The 18,250-nt window shown below is 40.4% G+C and overlaps 1 protein-coding gene across 1 annotated transcript in view; it reads right to left on the bottom strand.

Annotated features, from left to right (window-relative positions):
- Ube3c (ubiquitin protein ligase E3C) overlaps positions 1-18,250 on the bottom strand; it is a 104,747-nt gene that overhangs the window by 64,797 nt on the left and 21,700 nt on the right. Inside the window, exons 4-10 of the mRNA XM_050119916.1 lie at positions 17,799-17,945; positions 12,538-12,653; positions 8,457-8,614; positions 5,802-5,955; positions 5,060-5,280; positions 4,050-4,201; positions 1,053-1,240 (exon numbers count right to left, since the gene is read on the bottom strand). Of these exons, the coding sequence (XP_049975873.1) occupies positions 1,053-1,240; positions 4,050-4,201; positions 5,060-5,280; positions 5,802-5,955; positions 8,457-8,614; positions 12,538-12,653; positions 17,799-17,945 (1,136 nt within the window). The remainder of the gene's footprint in view (positions 1-1,052; positions 1,241-4,049; positions 4,202-5,059; positions 5,281-5,801; positions 5,956-8,456; positions 8,615-12,537; positions 12,654-17,798; positions 17,946-18,250) is intronic.

Here is an 18,250-nt window from a genome sequence, read left to right as displayed (position 1 = left end):
GTATTTTTTAAAATGTATTAACCTAGAACAAATAGCAAGAACAAATTCATGTATGTTTCTTCTTTTCTTGCCGATAAAGCAGCTGTAATAAGGATGTTCTTAAATGCTTAGAGAGACCCTAAGGCTCATGGTCCACTCTAAAACCACACTGGACATTATTTACTCCTGTCCTTAAACACCTCTGAAATTAAGCACAACCAAGGCAGCAATGCTCATGTCCAAAAATTACCATCCAAAGCAAGGGATGACTTCCTGATTGATCATGTGCCCCAATCAAGGTGAGGCACCTTTGTGTCTCTCACCTGCTCTACTGCAATTGACTACAAGGAGTGAATGGCTCATTATAGCAGAGAGCCCAGGTGAGGCTGCATTTAAACACTTACACACTTTGCTTTATCCCAACCAAAAGTTTCCTTTCTCTTTTCTTTTCTTGACAGGTTTCTCTGTGTGCCCTAGGTTGTCCTGGAACTTGGCTCTGTAGACCAGGCTGGCCTCAAACATAGAGATCTGCCCGCCTCTGCCTCCCAGGTGCTAGGATTAAAGATGTGCACCCCCACCGCCCATTTAAAAGTTTCTTTCACAATTTACATTTCTATGTATGTATGTATGTATGTATGTATGTATGTATGTATGTATGTACGTACGTACGTGTTGATATTTTTACTGACTATAGTAATTTGCCACAGGAAACATGACTAAAATACACCATGAAGAAAGCCTAAAAAGAAATTCAGCATACTGACACACAGCTATAAATCCAAATTTTAAAAATGTATGTTGAGGCCTAAACACTCATATGCAAGACACTACTGCAAGCAAAGCTAGCTGAAGAAATTTGCTACTATACCACACTCAGGGCCAGGAAGGATATACAATAATAAATGGTTCCATAAAGAAAAAAAGTCTCTCATTTTTATGAAGGGTTTGGCGAGTCCAGTATCCTTTGTCCTCTTTTATCAGAAAACAGACAAAGAGGTCACAATTCACATTCCATGATTCATAGGGAGATAGCACACTCCCCCACCTGTGCACATCAACCCCAAGAGACCTGCCTGACTTTGGGCACCATCATACGGTGCTTCACCATCAGTGTGTGGCAGATGGAAGCCATCCTCGTGAAGACCTCCTCACTGGCTGAGTCCCTCCACACCAGGTTCAACAGGGTGTTGGTCTGCTGCTTCGTATCCAGCTTTCTCAGACATTCTTCGGTGATGTATGGGGCTGAGACCCTGCCATCCTCCTACATACAACAGAGAGTGAATCTGAGTGAGTGCAGTGCTACTGGAACTTACCCAGCAATCACCTATCACTTTACACCTTTCTAGAGAAAACACAAAGCCTACCTAACAATCAGCCACTACCTCACAGGATTGTTTCTAACACACCCTGAGGGAATCTAACTCCTCAAGGACAGTCACCACCAGGTGTCAATTCTGTTCACCACAGCAGCACACCAACTATTGAATGCTCAAGTTCTGCCTAAAAGTCAGCATATATTTTAGCATTTACATCTTAAGAAAAAATTCATTCCATATATCATTGATCTGAGTTGTACTGAGACACCAAGTGAAACTATCATCTAGTGAAATTTCTACTTTAGATTTTGAGACAAAAAAATTTAAATATGCAAAATACAAAATAAATTTGGTGTTTGATAACTTTACTAGGTTTAATTTATTGAATAAAACCTATGTCGTGTGGCTTACTAATTTACAGTATTGACTAAAGATATATGCTTTTTCCAACATATGTGCATACAAAAACATAAATAAAAGTGTCTGTGACAGTACTGTCAACTATCTGAAAACTTAGAGTAATTTACCAAATCCAACACTCCTTTAGAGTAAAAGTCTTAAATTCCAGCCATTAAACTTGAACCTTGAGAACACAATGGTAGTATTGCTGGTTTTGAGACACAAAATTTTGCAAACTACTATACATAAGTGAAAACATTATTCTGAAACCAGAAAGTCAAAAAAGAGTTGAGGGCAAACATTTTTGGCAGGGAAGGTTTGAGACATGTCTTCCTACATAGTTCATACTGCCCTCAAACTCACTAGGTAGCTCAAGGTGGTCTTAAACTTGAGATCCTCCTGCTTCAACTTTCCATGATTATAGTAGTGAGCCATGGCACTTGACTTATAGAGCAACTTTGACCTTGGAGAGGTCTCCTATAATCAAATTAAGTTCTACCTAATTAAGTATCAGAGGAAAGAAAAGGTAGTAATATAACCATGAACCTATCGGATCTGACCCAATAAGATTAGTGACAAATTGTTCTAAATTATTACCCCAGTAAATAAGGATAGCCTATCTATCCCTATTTCAGGGTGGTTTTATTTTTTTCCCCTTATCCCCTGCAGAGGGGATGCTATTAGGAATGAAACCCAGGGCCTGGGGCATGCTAGGCAAGAGAGTAGTCTACCACTGAACTACATCCTCAGTTCCTTAGTTCCACTGCCAACGTCTGTCTGTCTCTCTCTCTCTTGAGATATGGTTTCTCTGTGTAACTCTGGCTATCCTGGAACTGGTTCTTGTAGACCAGGCTGGTCTCAAATTCAGAGATCTGCTTGCCTCAGGCTCCCAAGTGTAAAGATTAAAGGTGTACTCCACCAGACCCACCCCATCATGTAATTTGTCTGTTTGTTTGGGGACAGGGTTTCTCTGTGTAGCCTGGCTATCCTGAAACTTACTCTGTAGACCTGGGCTGCCTTGAACTCAAGAGATTCGCCTGCGGCTTCCTGAGTGCTGGGATCAAAGGCACGTGTCACCACTGCCAAGCTCATCATATAATTTTTATGAGCCAACAAAATATACTTAAATTCTTAAGAATTAAGAAGTCAGGTGGACTAGGGAAGTAGCTCAGAAATAGACCACTTATCTAGCATACTTAAAGCCAGGAGTTTAATCCCCAGCCCTACAAAATAAATAAAATTTAAAATACGGGTTTAGCAGTTATACCTTTAATCTTAGCACCCAGGAGGCAGAATCAGGAGAACCTCTATGAGTTTGGAGCCAACCAGGGCTAGACAGTGAAACCTTGTGCCCACCCCCAAAAAGAGTTATGTGTGGCAGCCCACACCAGTCATTCCAGCACTTAGGAGGCAGAGGCATAAGGATGGCTTAAGTGCAAGGTCAGCCTGGGCTACACAGTGAGTTCTAGCTCAGCTAGAGGTGCTACAGGAGATCTTGTCTTTAAAAAGTCTTAAAAGGGGGACTGGAGAGATGACTCCATTGTTAAGAATACGGGCTGCTCTTTCAGAGGACTTGGGTTAAATTACCAGCACCCACATGGTGGCTCACAAATATCTCTAGTCTCCAGGGGATCTAACACCCTCTTCTGACTTCTGAGGGCACTGCATGCATTTGGCAGACAAACAGACAGGCTTGCAAAACAACCTGTACACATATAAGGGGGAAAAAAAAAACTAGAACGAAATATCTGGCCCAGAAATGAGTGGTTCTTGGTTTATTTATAACTTGATAATTAATTCTCAACCTAAAGAAGAAAGAATTATCTCCAGGATAGGAGAAAGAAAAGAGGAATCGAAGCATAAAACTGTGTAAGAGATCCCCTAAAACCATTATGAACTATGGGGAGGGAATGACTTAAAATGAAGTAACATTTTCCATAGATGGAAACAGCAATAAAACACAGTCAGGAAGGGGGTTTATACACGCTTTTGTTCCTAAATCAGCCTCTGCTCACAGGAAGGAAGAGCGTCCTGTAACAAAGCCTACACCACATCTTAACATAGATAGGAAGCAGACTGTCTATAACTTTACTTCCCCAACCTCTCTCAGAGGGAGCTGATGTTGGTCATACAATGCTAAGGAAGCTGCTTGAGCTGCAAGTGCGGCATTTACTTCTTTTATTTCCTTTGGCAACCTGAGACACTCAAGTTGATTCTGGGATTGGGAGTAGCTGCAGAAGTAAGAGTAGACAGGGGACAAGACTGACCAGTTTAGATTAACAGGGCCTGTATACTTTCCTGGCTTTAGAACTAAAGGTGAATAGCTAGAAGAATACTTCTAGTATGGTTGCTTACAGGGCTGGTAGGTTGGTCAGTCTCCTCATTATCATCCTCAGAGTCACTGGTGGAATCAGGGCAGCCTGTACCAGAGGGTGAAGCAGGTAGCTGAGAGAGGAAGGTCTGGAGCACTCGTAGATAAATCAGCAGGCCATCCTCTGACAGTGCTCCTTTGAAAAACAATCAGCACATGAGTTACTAAGAGTTACTTCAGACATTTTGGGCATCACTTTCTTCATCCAGAGAGGTACTTTTGAACAGGCCCTACTGTTTTAATTAAATCCAAACTGCCGCACACTATGCAATGAATTTGGTCTTTGTTTCAGGGAACCAGCAAAGTCTCTGGTCACTCCTGCAAGCCCTTTCTGGCCACACCCACTAAGTTTTTGCTTAAGGTTACTGAAGGCTTAAACAGCCTAAAGGTGTGCTAATACCTGGACAGGTAATGTGATAAGCAGGCAAGAGTTTTTACTTTAAACCCAACCCCAGCTTCTAAAGAGAGGTGATCAGGAAAAGGGCTACTGAAACTGGAACAAGGTTCCGAGCCCCTGAACATACCAGATAAGTGTTCAAGCCCCCATACCCTCCCCACAGATCTGAACACTATTGGCTGCTCAGCTGTAATGATTGCAGTACAATAGTCAACATGCTTCTCAGACTTTAGTCAACTATCAAGCTCAAAGAAGGGGTTTCAGGAACCCCAATTTTGTAACTTGGTCAGGAGCAGAGATAACAATCCATTTTATGCAACAGGGTCTGAAGTGCAGGCAGTTTCATGGTACTAAGCCTTCAACTTGTGGAATCTGACCCTCTCTTCAATTAGCCAGTGTTGGAACTAAATGCTAATGGTTGGGAAAGCTCATTTCTTGCTTTTTGATCACAAAAATGAGAATGAGGAAAACAGCCCGGACTTCAAGATTTCTAACAATTTGTGAAATTCATGCTAAAATGTCACTGCAGTCTTCTCCTGACTCATCTGCTCAACTATCTATACAGGAGTTAGGAAAAGTACACCTTGCATTTCATACCCAAATAGTTCTCGCCAACAGTTAAAACAAAATAGAAGAGCCATGGCACTCCACTACTCCGTTTTGAATTTCGACTCTCTAGTAACAATAATGCATTCAGAAAGGGCTCATAAGGGAAGACGGTTTGTGCATCTGCTAACGCCGGAATGACGAAATGAAAAATTTGATCAGTAAAAGGTGCTGCCAGAAACTCCTCTGTGAAGGCTGAGAAAACTTGATGTCTGAAAAGGAAAAGGGATTTAAAGAGAATCAAAACATCTTACCCATCAAATCACAGATTAAAATCACTTCCCCAAAAGTTCTCCTAAGTAAATAATCTATATTCCAAAGTAGAGACTAGAACTTGATTTTATATCTTTTCTATTTTTAAAAATATTTATTTATTTATTATGTGTACAGCATTCCTTCCATGTGTGCTCGCAAGCCAGAAGGGGGTGCCAGGTCTCATTATAGATGGCTGTGAGCCACCACGTGGTTGCTGGGAATTGAACTCAGGACCTCTGGAAGAGCAGTCAGTGTTCTTAACCACTGAGCCATCTCTCCAGCCCCTATATCTTTTCTATTAATGTTTTTTCTTTTTCATGATGGGTACTAAAGAGCAGGAAATAAATAGCCAGATCATCAGAATTACAAATTTAGGTGAGGCACAGGCCAGACAGAGAAAAGTACACTGCACACTTCCCCATGAACCATGACATACTAATAAAGAAAACATGTGACTGCCCAATCTTCATTCACCCACCTTGCACCTTCAGGACAGGAGCTGTATGTAAAGTGCAATGGTTTTAAGATATTCTCCAGCAAAATTTTTGCTATAGGAACTCGCGATAAATCGGAATATTCAATACTTGATGGAAGTTTGCTATTAATCAATAAGTAGAGAGATCTATAATACCCTAAAAAAAAAAAAAACAGGGAAAATGCATTTATATTTAGTGTCCTTTTTCATTACAATAGAGAAATGCCTTAAAATTTTTAAAAATATATTTATTTTTGGGAAGCCTAAGAGGACAATTTGGAGGAATCTGTTCTCTTCTACATTGATGAACCCAGGAATTGAACTCAGTTCAAGTTTCCAGCAGAAAGTGTCTTTACTCATTGAGGTATCTCAATTGCCATCATCAATTTTTTTTTAAAGATTTATTTATTATGTATAAAGTATTGTGTCTGCCTGCGGGCCAGAAGAGGGCACCAGATCTCATTACAGATGGTTGTGAGCCACCATGAGGTTGATGAGAACTGAACTCAGGACCTCTGGAAGAGTAGGCAGTGCTCTTAACCACTGGGCCATCTCTCCAGCCCCACCATCATCAATTTTGAAATGTTTATAAAGTTATATGGATGAAAAGGTGAAGAGTCTCGCTCTGTAGTTCAGTCTGGCAGCAAACTCATAGCAATCCTTCTTCCTCAGTCTCCCAAGTGCTATGGTAACAGGAGAGTCACCACCTTCAGCTACACTTATTTTGCTAAGACCTGAATGGCACATAGACTCTCATATCTACTGCTTAGTTAGCATCAATAATGCCTACAATGCCTGTATTGACACACCGTTACCTATTCATTCAGAAGCAAACCTAAAACATAATTACTTCAGTATATCATGAAAAGATTAATATTTTTTTCAAGATAGGGTTTCTTTGTTTAACAGCTCTGGCTGGCCTGGAACTTGATTTGTAGACCGGGCTGGCCTTGAACTCAGAGATCTGCCTGCCTATTGAGTTCTGGGATTACAGGTGTGTGCCACCATGGACTAGCAAAATATTTTAAGAGGACCATTATCATTGCTAAAAATGAATTAGTACTTTCCCCCTCCCTGTCCCAAGACAGGGTTTCTCTGTAAATAGCACTGGCTGTCTTGGAACTCACTTTTTAGATCAGGCTGGCCTCAAGAATTAGTACTTCTTAATATCACAAATAGCTACTAAGTAATCAAGTTGCCAACTGTCTGGTGTTATTAATTTTATTTAATCAACATGTTTGACTCGTAATCCTATAATCCCAGTAAGATCCATAATGTGACCTTCTGATTACACTCCAAACACCTCAGAATGGAATTAATGTTGTAGGCTCCCTTAGTGTTATAATGAAATCATGGATTCAGACATGGATTCAGTCTACAGTATCCTTAAGACCTTCATACTACCCAGCAACTGCTGGTGGAATGTCTGTCTCACCTTGCTAGCCTGACCAAGACCTGCTTGTCTGTAGGAGCTCCCAAGTTTCTTTTAGAAGAAACAACAACTACTTAAAGACCACAATCTGGACAGTAACACCACAAAATAATTCATTAAAACAACTGAAAAACAGCTACACCACTGCACACAACAAAAGCAGCAGTTTTAATGGAAGATTTAAAAAAATTTTTTTTTTATTTTATGTGCATTCATGTTTTGCCTGCATGTATGTCTGTGTGAAGGTGTGGGATCCCCTGAATCTGGAGGCACAGGCAGCAATGAACTGCCATGTGGGTGCTAGGAATTGAACCCAGGTCTCTGGAAGATTAGACGGAGCCCTTAACCAGTGAGCCGTCTCTCCAGCCCCCTTGATGGGAGATTTTCAATCACGTTTCATTTTTAGAAACATTTCAAAGAAGGTGCAGCTCATGATTATCTTCCTAATAGTTTTAGAAAACAGGAAAAAGAAAATTATCATCAAATGCTTAGCCTGAACTGGATATATACATTATACAAGTTCATTCAAGTTCAATGCCATCATGAATCTATTTCTTAGAAAATCAAACTCAATAAATTTCACTGTGATTTTCACTAAGTCAGTAGTTTTCTGAGATTTTTAACAAAACAAGTTAGGGGTATTTACACTTACTAAGCTCTACAAACAGTAAAAATGAATGAGACCATAATTTTTGTGGTTTGAATATATATCAGCTAATCTATATAGGTTTATACTTCAATAAAAATCAGTTATCAACACTTTGTAGTAACAGTAATTTATAACTTTCAAGAACAACCAACATTTTTTGTTTTTCCAAGACAGGGTTTGTTTAACAGTCCCGATTGTCCTGGAACTCTTTGCATACCAGGCTGGCTTCAAACTCACAGAAGCCTGCCTGCTCTCTTACTCCCAAGGGCTGGGATTAAAGGCACGTACCACCACACCCAGCCTTAAACCAGCTCCTTTTATGATTAACCTGAGGAACTTGTTTTTTATAAAGCAATGAATAATTATGTACAGACACTGAAAAGACTTCTGCATTTCCAGAGGTTGGGACCAATCTAGAACTCAGTGGCTGAGTCACTCTCCCAGAAGGCACACACACGCACAGCTTCTGTTCTGAAGATCATAGTGTGTTGTTCAGAGCAGTACCATCCTTCAACAGCACACAAGACAATGCATGCCTCCACAACAATGCCCACCTCCACAGGTTTGCCCCACTTACCATTGTGAACCATGTAGTGCAAAATTTGTTCAATCACTGACACCACATAGCTAGAATCTTGTAAAACAGGCAAGTATGTATTTTCAGATGAAAACACCTCAAGCATTCGCATTGGAAGTGCAACATTCAAACTGTCATCACTACAGTTTTGCAGCAACCTGTAAAACAGATTCACATACTTACTAGAAAGTCAGGGCTGCCAGTTTCCCTGACGGCTCCAGTTTCTGTGACGAGCATGTGAGTCACTGCACTACTGCTCAAGCAACAATGTTCAGAATTCCCGAGTCTTTTATCAAGTGTCAACAGTATACCTTTAGCAGGTAGACATGAAAAATATTCCATCTCAGAGGGAGAGACAGAAGAGGACAACCAAATATTACAAACAGTGACAGAAAACCATAGCCAATGGATTGTTGGAAGAGAAGTTACAGTTTCACCTAGGTAAAGTTTTCTGTAAAAAGTGCCTTTGCAACCAGTGACATCAGGTCTGTCTAGACCTGCAGGTTCCCAACAGTACAGAACAGCACGCTCTCTTTGGTTCAGCATTATCCTGACTGAAGCCTCCCCGCCTGCTAGGAGGAGAACTACAGACAAAAGGAATCTTAATTATCACAGTCCGATTTGAAAATGGCCTCCAGCCAGGTGTAGTGTCATAGGCCTGTAATCCTACCATTCAGAAGGCTGAGTAAGCCGCAGAGGCAGGCAAATTTGTGTGAATTCCAGGCCAGTTGGGGTTAGAGATGGAGACCCAGTCACAACAAATAAAAAAATTTAAAAAAGGCTCTATGACTCAAAAATTTTTAAGATTTATTTATTATGTATACAATGTTTTGCCTGGACACCAAAAGAGCACCATATTTCATTGTAGATGGTTGTGAGTCACCATGTGGTTGCTAGGAATTGAACTCAGGACCTCTGGAAGAGCAGCCAATGCTCTTAACCTCTGAGTCATCTCTTCAGCCCTAAAAAAATCTTAACATGTATATGTGTGTGCATATGTGTATATGTGCACATGAGTGCAGGTGCCTGTGGGAAGCCAGAGAAGGGTGTCAAATTCCTTGGGAATATAGTTACAGGTGGCTGTGTACTAGGAACTGAACTCCAGTCCTCTGCAAAAGCAGCAAGCACTCTTAACCATTGAGTCATCTCTCCAGTCCCTCCATGTCTTTTTTAAAAACTGACGGCATAAGCATTGTTATACACTCTTCTATATCCCATACTTGAAAGACACATACAATCTCGAAAAGGAAGCTGATCTTAGGTGTCTCCAGTCAACTGTCTTCTCATGTTCCATTCTACCACTTGTCTCTCTATCTGTGGATAAGGATGTACTTTTTGGGTTTTTTTTTATGCAAAAGAAGATGTACAGTGTGCTCAGTGTATTGGTTCTGTTTACTGTCTCTCTGAGGCTTATCGCTTAATACACCTGCAAACCCCAATCCCTGAGCACACTGAACTACTGTCTCCCCATGTGAAAATGTTACATCTGGGGTTGGGAAACTGTGTCTCAAAAGAAAGCTGGAAGAATATTTAATGACAAACTCCAGTGTATTCAATGATTCATCTCTTCTGGGTATTTTCTACATACAGAACTACTGGATCGGGGGCTGGAGAGATGGCTCAGAAGGTTAAGAGTACTGGCTGTTCTTCCAAAGGTCCTGAGTTCAATTCCCAGCAACCACATGGAGGCTCAAAACCATCTGTAATGAGGTCTGGTGCCCTCTTCTGGCATACATGCATTCAGGCAGAACACTGGAGACATAATAAACAAACAAACAAACAAACAAATGTTTAAAAAAAAACCCATCTACTGGATCCCAAATCTAAATTGCACATGAAGCCACCAGGTTCCCACAGACACTGTGAGAGGAAGTCCTGGCTGCACCACATCCTAGCACTTGGTAGGAAGCATTAGAATCCAGCAACTCTGAGTCTATGCGTATGTATCACAACATGGATTTCTACTTCTCTAATACTGGTAATATTTTCAAGTGTGTGCTGATCCAATTTAGAGAGAGGTTTTGTTTTCAAAGATGGGCTCACATCTGTTGCCTATTTTCTCACTATTTGCCTCTTGACAGTATAAACTGTTCTTTTTTACCTCTCCGCTACATGTTCCGATACCTGGAACTATATAATTTTCTTTTCTCTTAATTTGGAAAGTCTTCCTTCTGTACCATCAAGGCTAACTCCTCAAAAGACCAGGTATGATTTTTTTTCCCCAAATACTATCCTTAATCTGTTCCTCATCTATTTCTCTCTATGGATGCTTCTGCTACTCCATATTTCACTGCTGCAGCAGACCAAGGGTATTGCTGAGGGGGAAAATGAATAACTAAGATAGTTCCAAACAGGCTCCAGAGCACTCTGCCCAGCTCATACAGGCTGCTTCTTTATTTGACAGAGCCATAGGCCCTACCAAACACTAACCAGGCTATAGAAAGCAAAGATTTCAATCAGGAAGAGAAAGCAGATTTGAGTCAGCTACAGCATCCAGACAGCCTCACATTGAAACATTAAGACCTGACCCATACTCATCTGAGAATCTGGCTTTAACCTCATTGAGGCTTAGATGAAAGTATTCATTCTGACCTATCCCTCTGCTCCACCTCAGTTTTAATCAGCTGTTCCTTTTGCTCTTTTCAGCACCCCCCCCCCCCGCCAGTCTTTTGTTATCTTTCACACAAGTCATTAGAGTCCTATCTAGGTTAAAGTTCCCATAGTCTCTAAAACCCTTCACTCACCTAGGTTAAAGTTCCCATAGTCTCTAAAACCCCTGAACACACCTTCATCAAAGCCCCAGGCTTCACTGCTGCCTAGAGTGACTAACCTGTAGCCCATACCTTCAGATTCAGCTATCACTACTCTTCAGTCATTTCCAACACATCCTCAAAGTATACACTGGAGGGCATAGTTCTGGATACAGAATCAGTATACTCTATCATTGCAGGTTCTGTCTCAAGAACCTGAGAACGGACTGAGCATTTCACCCAATGCTACACTGGGTCTGTCAACCTAGGTGCTTGGACTCTCTGGATTCAGGCAACATCAATCTTAATCATTTTCAAAGTGATCATAACACTGGGGTTTATATTAGGACCCTTCTTTCTAGAACTGGATATGGGAGTATCTGGGGAATAGAGTGACCATGAGACAGAAATTACAATGGTTCAGCAAAACATTCAACTGGTTGACTGCAGTTAAATCATCCCATGCTAGGTGCGGTGATGCACACCTTAATTAATCATAAGGCCAGCCTGGTCTACATAGTCAGTCTCAAAAAACAAACAACAACAACAACAAAAAACAAAAAAAACCCAAGCAAACAAAAAAGAACTGCTGACTCAAGACAACAGGGAACAGGCACCTGGTGTGGCTTTTTTTTTTTAAATTCTTTTATGTTGAAAATTTTAGAAAAAAATTAACGCTGTGTGACCTTGATCAAAGCTTTCCTTTGGCTCCCCGCTTGCTAACGTAAAGCCAAGAAGCTTAAAAATCTGCACTGGCTCTCCTCTACAGGCTAGCTCTGACCTAGCACATCAAGAACCATCCTGACCTCCAAATGACCTCATTACAAAGACTTTCTGATGAGGTACCTCACATCCTCTCTTTCCTTTTTTAATGCCCCCCCCCCCCGTACTAACTAACATCTATGTCTTTCGAAAAAGGTATCTATATTTTACTACTGCACTTGAGAGGCCAAGGCAGGAAGACTGCTTTGGATTCAAGGTCAGCCTGGGCTAAAAAACAAGATCGTATCTTTAAAAAAAAAAAATGAAAAAATCATAAGGCTAGAGAGATGGCTCAGTGATTAAGAGTGCTGGTTGCTCTACCAGAGGACTGAGGTTCAGTTCCAAGCACCCATAAGGTAGCTCAACTCTGTAAGTCCAGTTCCAGAGGATCTCACACCCTTTTCAAGTCTCTTTGTGTACCAGGCATGTACGTGGCACATAGCCATACACATTAAAAGAAAAAAAAAAAAAAAGGAAACCAATAAAACAAAAACAAAGCTGTTTCCCAAACCACTTAAATTCTAAAGATATCTCACACATTTTTAAGATTCCAACTATGAAAAACTTACCTGCAACAAAGACTCATCAACCTTTTTATTTGAAATAAGCAGGTCAGTCTCTCTGATCCATCCAACTGCTTTACAAACAGAGAGCTGTGCTTAATTAAGTTCTGATATAGCCATATCTGTAAGAGTAAAACATAAAAATAACCCATAAAATTTGCTTGATTATTTACATAATACTAAAAAATGTCTTTACATGGTTTCTACACTTTAATCAAAACTTGATAAAGAGTAAGGTTTTTAACTCAAAATTTTCTTAGCAGGCTTGTATATCTCCATCTTAATAACATCAATGTTAATATACACTACTACATTAGTCTCTAAACCAAGAATATATAAAGCTCATTCTACTTAAAACAAGTCATAAGCAAAAGGAAACAATCCACCAGAACACCACACAGGGAATGTAGTACTTCCCTCAAGTTGCATGAACAATTCTTTGCCCTTCTTGTATGCAGAGCTGCAGTCTCCTTCAACATCCTTTCTGTTTCCTTTCCCTAACTCCATGCACTATTTAAGGGCTTTTTGTTTTATTTTTATATTATACACAGAGATTTACTAAAGGGAAATTTCTCCCACACACTCTTCACATGAAGGCAATAACAGGGCTCCCAGTCCAAGGACAATCACATAACTGGGCTGGTCAGAGGAACTGGTCACTCTTTTAGAAACAATGATGACTAACCTATGACTTCAGGAAAGCAGAATGTCAGATTCTGCCCTTGTGTTCACAAGGTTTGATTGTAAACCATATGTATGTGGCAGATTCTAAATGACACTGAAACCTCAACACCCAACAAGAACTCTCTTCTATTTCCTCCACTGTATTTTTATGAAATAGATTAATATTCTGTTTTCTGGTTGTAAAACCTATTTAACACCGCCTGAAAGTAGATCACTCTGATCTGGAACCACCCTATGCATTTTCATGGGAACCAACATGAAATAAACCTTTCAAACTACCTAACACATGGCTTATCTTAAATTTTGTGGCTCCTATTAACAAATAAAAATAACACATATAAAACTATAATGATAAAAAGCTAGAGGGCAGTTGTAAGAACTCCAAGAATAAAGTTTTACTCTATTAACCAGGTATTTGAAGTGAATTAAAAAAATCTCAAAGTAGTTAAGAATATTATACTATCTTCAACACTTTCTGAATTAGCTTTGGGTCTTCATTTGACAATCTTTTCTAAATTTTTTTCATTTAATTTTTATTTATGTTTTATGTGTACACATGTACGTGAGCATATACCATGGCATGATGTGTTTACAGTTTAGAGTGACCTATAGGAGTCAGTTTTTTCCTTCCACAATATTGGTCCTAGAAATTCAACTCAGGTCATCAGGCTTTGGCACAAGTTCTTTTAACCTGCTAAGTCATTTTGCCATCCCCTGGATTTGACAAGTGATAGATGTGCCATTATTACTGAAAAAAAAAATTGTACTCATTAAATATCTTATTTGCTTAATATTTGTTATTTACTAAAGACAGATGAGAAAATATTTAAAACTATTTTGCTTTTTCGTTTGTGTTTGCTTCTGTAACGCTGGCTAGTTTTTATGTCAACTTGACACAAGCTAGTGATCTGAGAGTAACCTCAATTGAGAAAATGCTTCCAAAAGATCCTACAGGGAAGCCTATAGGGCAGTTTCTTAGTTAGCGATTGATGTGGGATGGCCCAGACTATTGTGGGGGTTATTGGTCCGGGATTTCTCAGCAAATCATAAAGAGCAAGCCAATTAATGTTACCTCTTCATGGTCTCTGCATCAGCTCCTGTCTCCAGGTTCCTGCCCTGTTTGAATGCCTGACCTGACTTCCTTTAATGATGAACTGTGATATGGAAGTATAATTGAAATCAATTCTTTCCTCCCAAGATGTTTTTCATGTTTCATCAGAACAACAGAAACCCTACGACAGGATGGTCTCACACATTTGAGGTAAGCACTCTATCACTGAGCTCTACCTCCAGAGCCCCACATTGTCCTTATATATCTTAAGTGTCAACCAAGGATGAATGAGTATCAGTAACATAAGAAAATAAACCAAGAAAAGTCAGAGAAATCAGAAAAAGCAAAACAAAGGCTTTCCCAGAGTAACAGCAGGCTAGAGAGTGCTAGGAAGAAATGCATGAAGACAGGGAGCCCGGGTTTATGAAAAGTTGCGCTAAGAATGAAGCATAGAACTGTTGCCAGGTGGAATAGAGTAAGAGATTGAAAGAAAACCAATTAATTAAAAAGTGTGGCAGGCTTTAATCCCAGTACTTGGGAGGCAGAGGCAAGTGGATCTCTGTGAGCTCAAAGTTAGCCTGGTTCTACAGAGCAAGTTCCAGGGCAGGTTCCAAAGCTACTAAAGAGAAACCCTGTCTCGAAAACCAAAGAAACAAAACAATAAAAAGTAAGGCAAATATTAAGTTAAAAGTAAGCTACATACAGGAAAAAAGTGCAGTCATAGCACATCCTCTCTTGGCATAGGACCATATTAAAGTCACAGTAAAACATATATTTGTGCTGTGGTTGTGGTGCACACCTTTAATCTCAATGCTTGGTAAGCAGGGGCAGGTGGTTCTCAGGGAGTTCAAGGCCAGCCTAGTCACAGCACAGATCAAGTTCCAGGACAGCCAGGGCTACAGACCCTGTCTTGGAAAAAAAGAGAGAGAAAGAGAGAAGGGGGAGGGGGGAAGAGAAGGAGAGAGAGAGAAATATAAATAAAGGGGGGCGGGGTATGGGCATAAATGTTTAAGTCTGCATTTAGTACCACTAGAAAATCCTGCTTGTTTCCAAGTGGGAATTGGGGAACTAATTAGGTGACTTTGTCACAGGAAAACTGTTCTTGTACTTTTGTTAGTGAATTGAAAATATTCACGATCTCTTCTGAACTTCCTTATTTATTTTTGAGAAAGAGTCTCACTTATAGCTCAGTTAGTCAGAACTTGCCACAATCCCTAGTACTGGGATCGCATCTGGTTTTAACTCATTTTTCTTTTTTTATACTGTGGGTTTAAAAAAATATTTATTTTTATTTTATGTGCATTTGTGTTTTTGCCATGGGTGTCAGGTTCCCAGAACTGGACAATAATAGACAGTTGTGATATGTGGGTGCTGAGAATTGAACTTAGGTGCTTTGGAAGAGTGGCCAATGCTCTTAATCAATAGGTCATTGGTTAAGACCTAATCTCCAGACCCTAATCCCCCCCCCTTTAATATGAACTGTGTTTGACGACATTTTGCTCTACTTAGGATTTCACAATCTGCACATGAACTATTTGTTTTGCATGCGCCTGGGGCTGGGCCAAAGACTCCTCTTCACTCTAAGGTTTCACATCCAGCTTCTGAAACACTTCTGTGTATGCCTCTTTAGAATCAGATTACAGATGAGCTCTCACACACCAAGGCGCTCTGGAGAGAGACAACACCTACATGTTTTCTGCTCCTTAGAGATCTTTCCATATCCAGGAATAGGGAGCCCTGAGGCAAAGGCAGTCTGTTGAGAGGCAAGTTAAATGGTCTGCTACTGTGCCTTTACTCCTCCTCTCCTGGACTTCAGAAAGGAGTCCAGACAGCTGCCCAGAAGCAAAGTCCAGAATGGTGGGCATATTAATTACTGTGCCCAACCCCCTTTGGTTTTTTAAATTAATTTTATATGTATGGGCCTTCTGCCTGCATATATGTCTGTATATCACATGGGGGCCTAGTGCCCTTGGATCCCCTGGGACTAGAGTTATAGACATTTGTAAGCACATGGGTGCTTGGATTTGAATTCAGGTTCTCTGGAAGAATATTTTGTGCTCTCAAATACGAAGCCATCTCTCCAGTCCCTCTTGTACCTCTCTTGATCAGCTTCAATTATACAAAGTTCTTTCATGCCCCAGCATAGCTCAAGTTCGGCTGCAGAGCTAGGACTACAGCCAAGCTCTAGATAAATAGCAAAGCAGCCCCCTTTGCCTTGTACTTGCTCCATGTGAGCATACAGTTTTCACTGTATATCCCCTTTTAATGTGATTTGGAAATTTCAATTACAAATAAATAAAAATATCTAACCTAACAATTATATAAAAGTCTCATAATATTTCCTGGGGAAGATGAAACACAAGGGGTCTTTTGGGGGGCTTTTTTGTTTGGTTAGTTTTTTCTAGTTTTTTTGAGACAGGATTTCTCAGTAGTTATAGAGCCAGTCCTGAACTCACTCTGTAGACCAGGCTGGCCTTGAACTCTCAGAGATCTGCCTGCCTCTGCTTCAGTGCTGGGATTAAATGTACGTGCCACCACTGCCCAGCTTGTTTTTTTTTTTTTTCTGCAACAAGTGTATAATGTGGTCCAGGTCGGCCTTGAACTCCTGATCCTTCCAGTGCTGGAATTACAGGTGTGAACCAAGTACCTAACCATGCATTCCGCTTTTTTTTTTTAATTTATTTATTATGTATACAACTTTCTGCCTCCATTTATACCCACACACCAGAGGAGGGCGCCAGATCTCTTTACAGATGGTTTGGAGCCACCATGTGGTTGCTGGGAATTGAACTCAGGACCTCTGGAAGAGCAGACAGTGCTCTTAACCACTGAGCCATCTCTCCAGCCCTGCATTCCACTTTTTAAGAATAGTTCCTGCCAGGCGTTGGTGGCACAAGCCTTTAATCCCAGCACTCTTAAGGCAACGGAAGGTGATATCTGTGAGTTCAAGGCCAGCCTGATCTACAGAGCTAGTTCCACAACAGCCAGCCAAGGTTACACTAAGAAACCCTGTCTCAAAAAACCAAAAAAAAAAAAAAAAAAAAAAAAAAAAAAAAAAAAACAACAACCCACTGTTCACCGAAACAATGTTCTCTATCCCTCATTAGCAGTAACAAAAAACCTGCAATATTTTAGAGATTACATTTTTAAAGAGACCCTATATTTGAAGTAAATTATCACTATATATGCACATAATCAATAATGAGGGTATACACCTCACAGCAGCTGCACAAAGAGAGGCTGATGTACAGAGGAAAGTGGGTCACACTGACTGATGAGTGCCTACAATATCCTTTTTAACACTTAAAATACCATAGTAGAGAAATCAATTAAAAAGTATGTTGACTTTGAAAAGTAAAATACATCAACACAAAGATTACCTATTACAGCTGGATTTAAAAAAAACAAAAACGTAGACTTGAGGAGGAGTTATCTGGCTTCCTCAGACACTCCCCACTTCCACATGCCCCTCCCTCCAAAAGGAGATGGAAAATAGGTACATAGAACTAAGTGAAAATATCTCTATACTCACCAAACGTTTGGAGTCTTCACTCTGTTTGTAAAAGAAGAGAAGCTGCCTTACTAAGAGGGTAAGGTTGGGACCATCGGCAAGGCAGAAGGTGCCACCAGGCTGAGCTGAGTCAGCACATCGGTCAAATGCACTCCTTTGGAGGGAATACTGTAAGCAGAGGAAGTCATGTGTCAACATACTGCTCCACAGTTGTCACAATGGAGATTAGCAATGAGTGTTTTATAGGTATGGTGACCAACAACTAAGAAATGATTACTGGACCACCAGTTAAAGATTAAAAAATAAAGCCGGGCGGTGGTGGCGCATGCCTTTAATCCCAGCACTCACTCGGGAGGCAGAGGCAGTCGGATCTCTGTGAGTTGAGACCAGCCTGGTCTACAAGAGCTAGTTCCAGGACAGGCTCCAAAATCACAGAGAAACCCTGTCTCGAAAAAAAAAAAAAAAAAAAAAAA

The sequence above is a fragment of the Alexandromys fortis genome, unplaced genomic scaffold, assembly GCF_014885135.2.
Source record: "Alexandromys fortis isolate MF-2015 unplaced genomic scaffold, M_Fortis_MF-2015_v1.1 scaffold_177, whole genome shotgun sequence".
In the NCBI taxonomy this organism is placed as follows: domain Eukaryota; kingdom Metazoa; phylum Chordata; class Mammalia; order Rodentia; family Cricetidae; genus Alexandromys; species Alexandromys fortis.
This window is presented reverse-complemented; position numbering and strand designations above follow the sequence as displayed.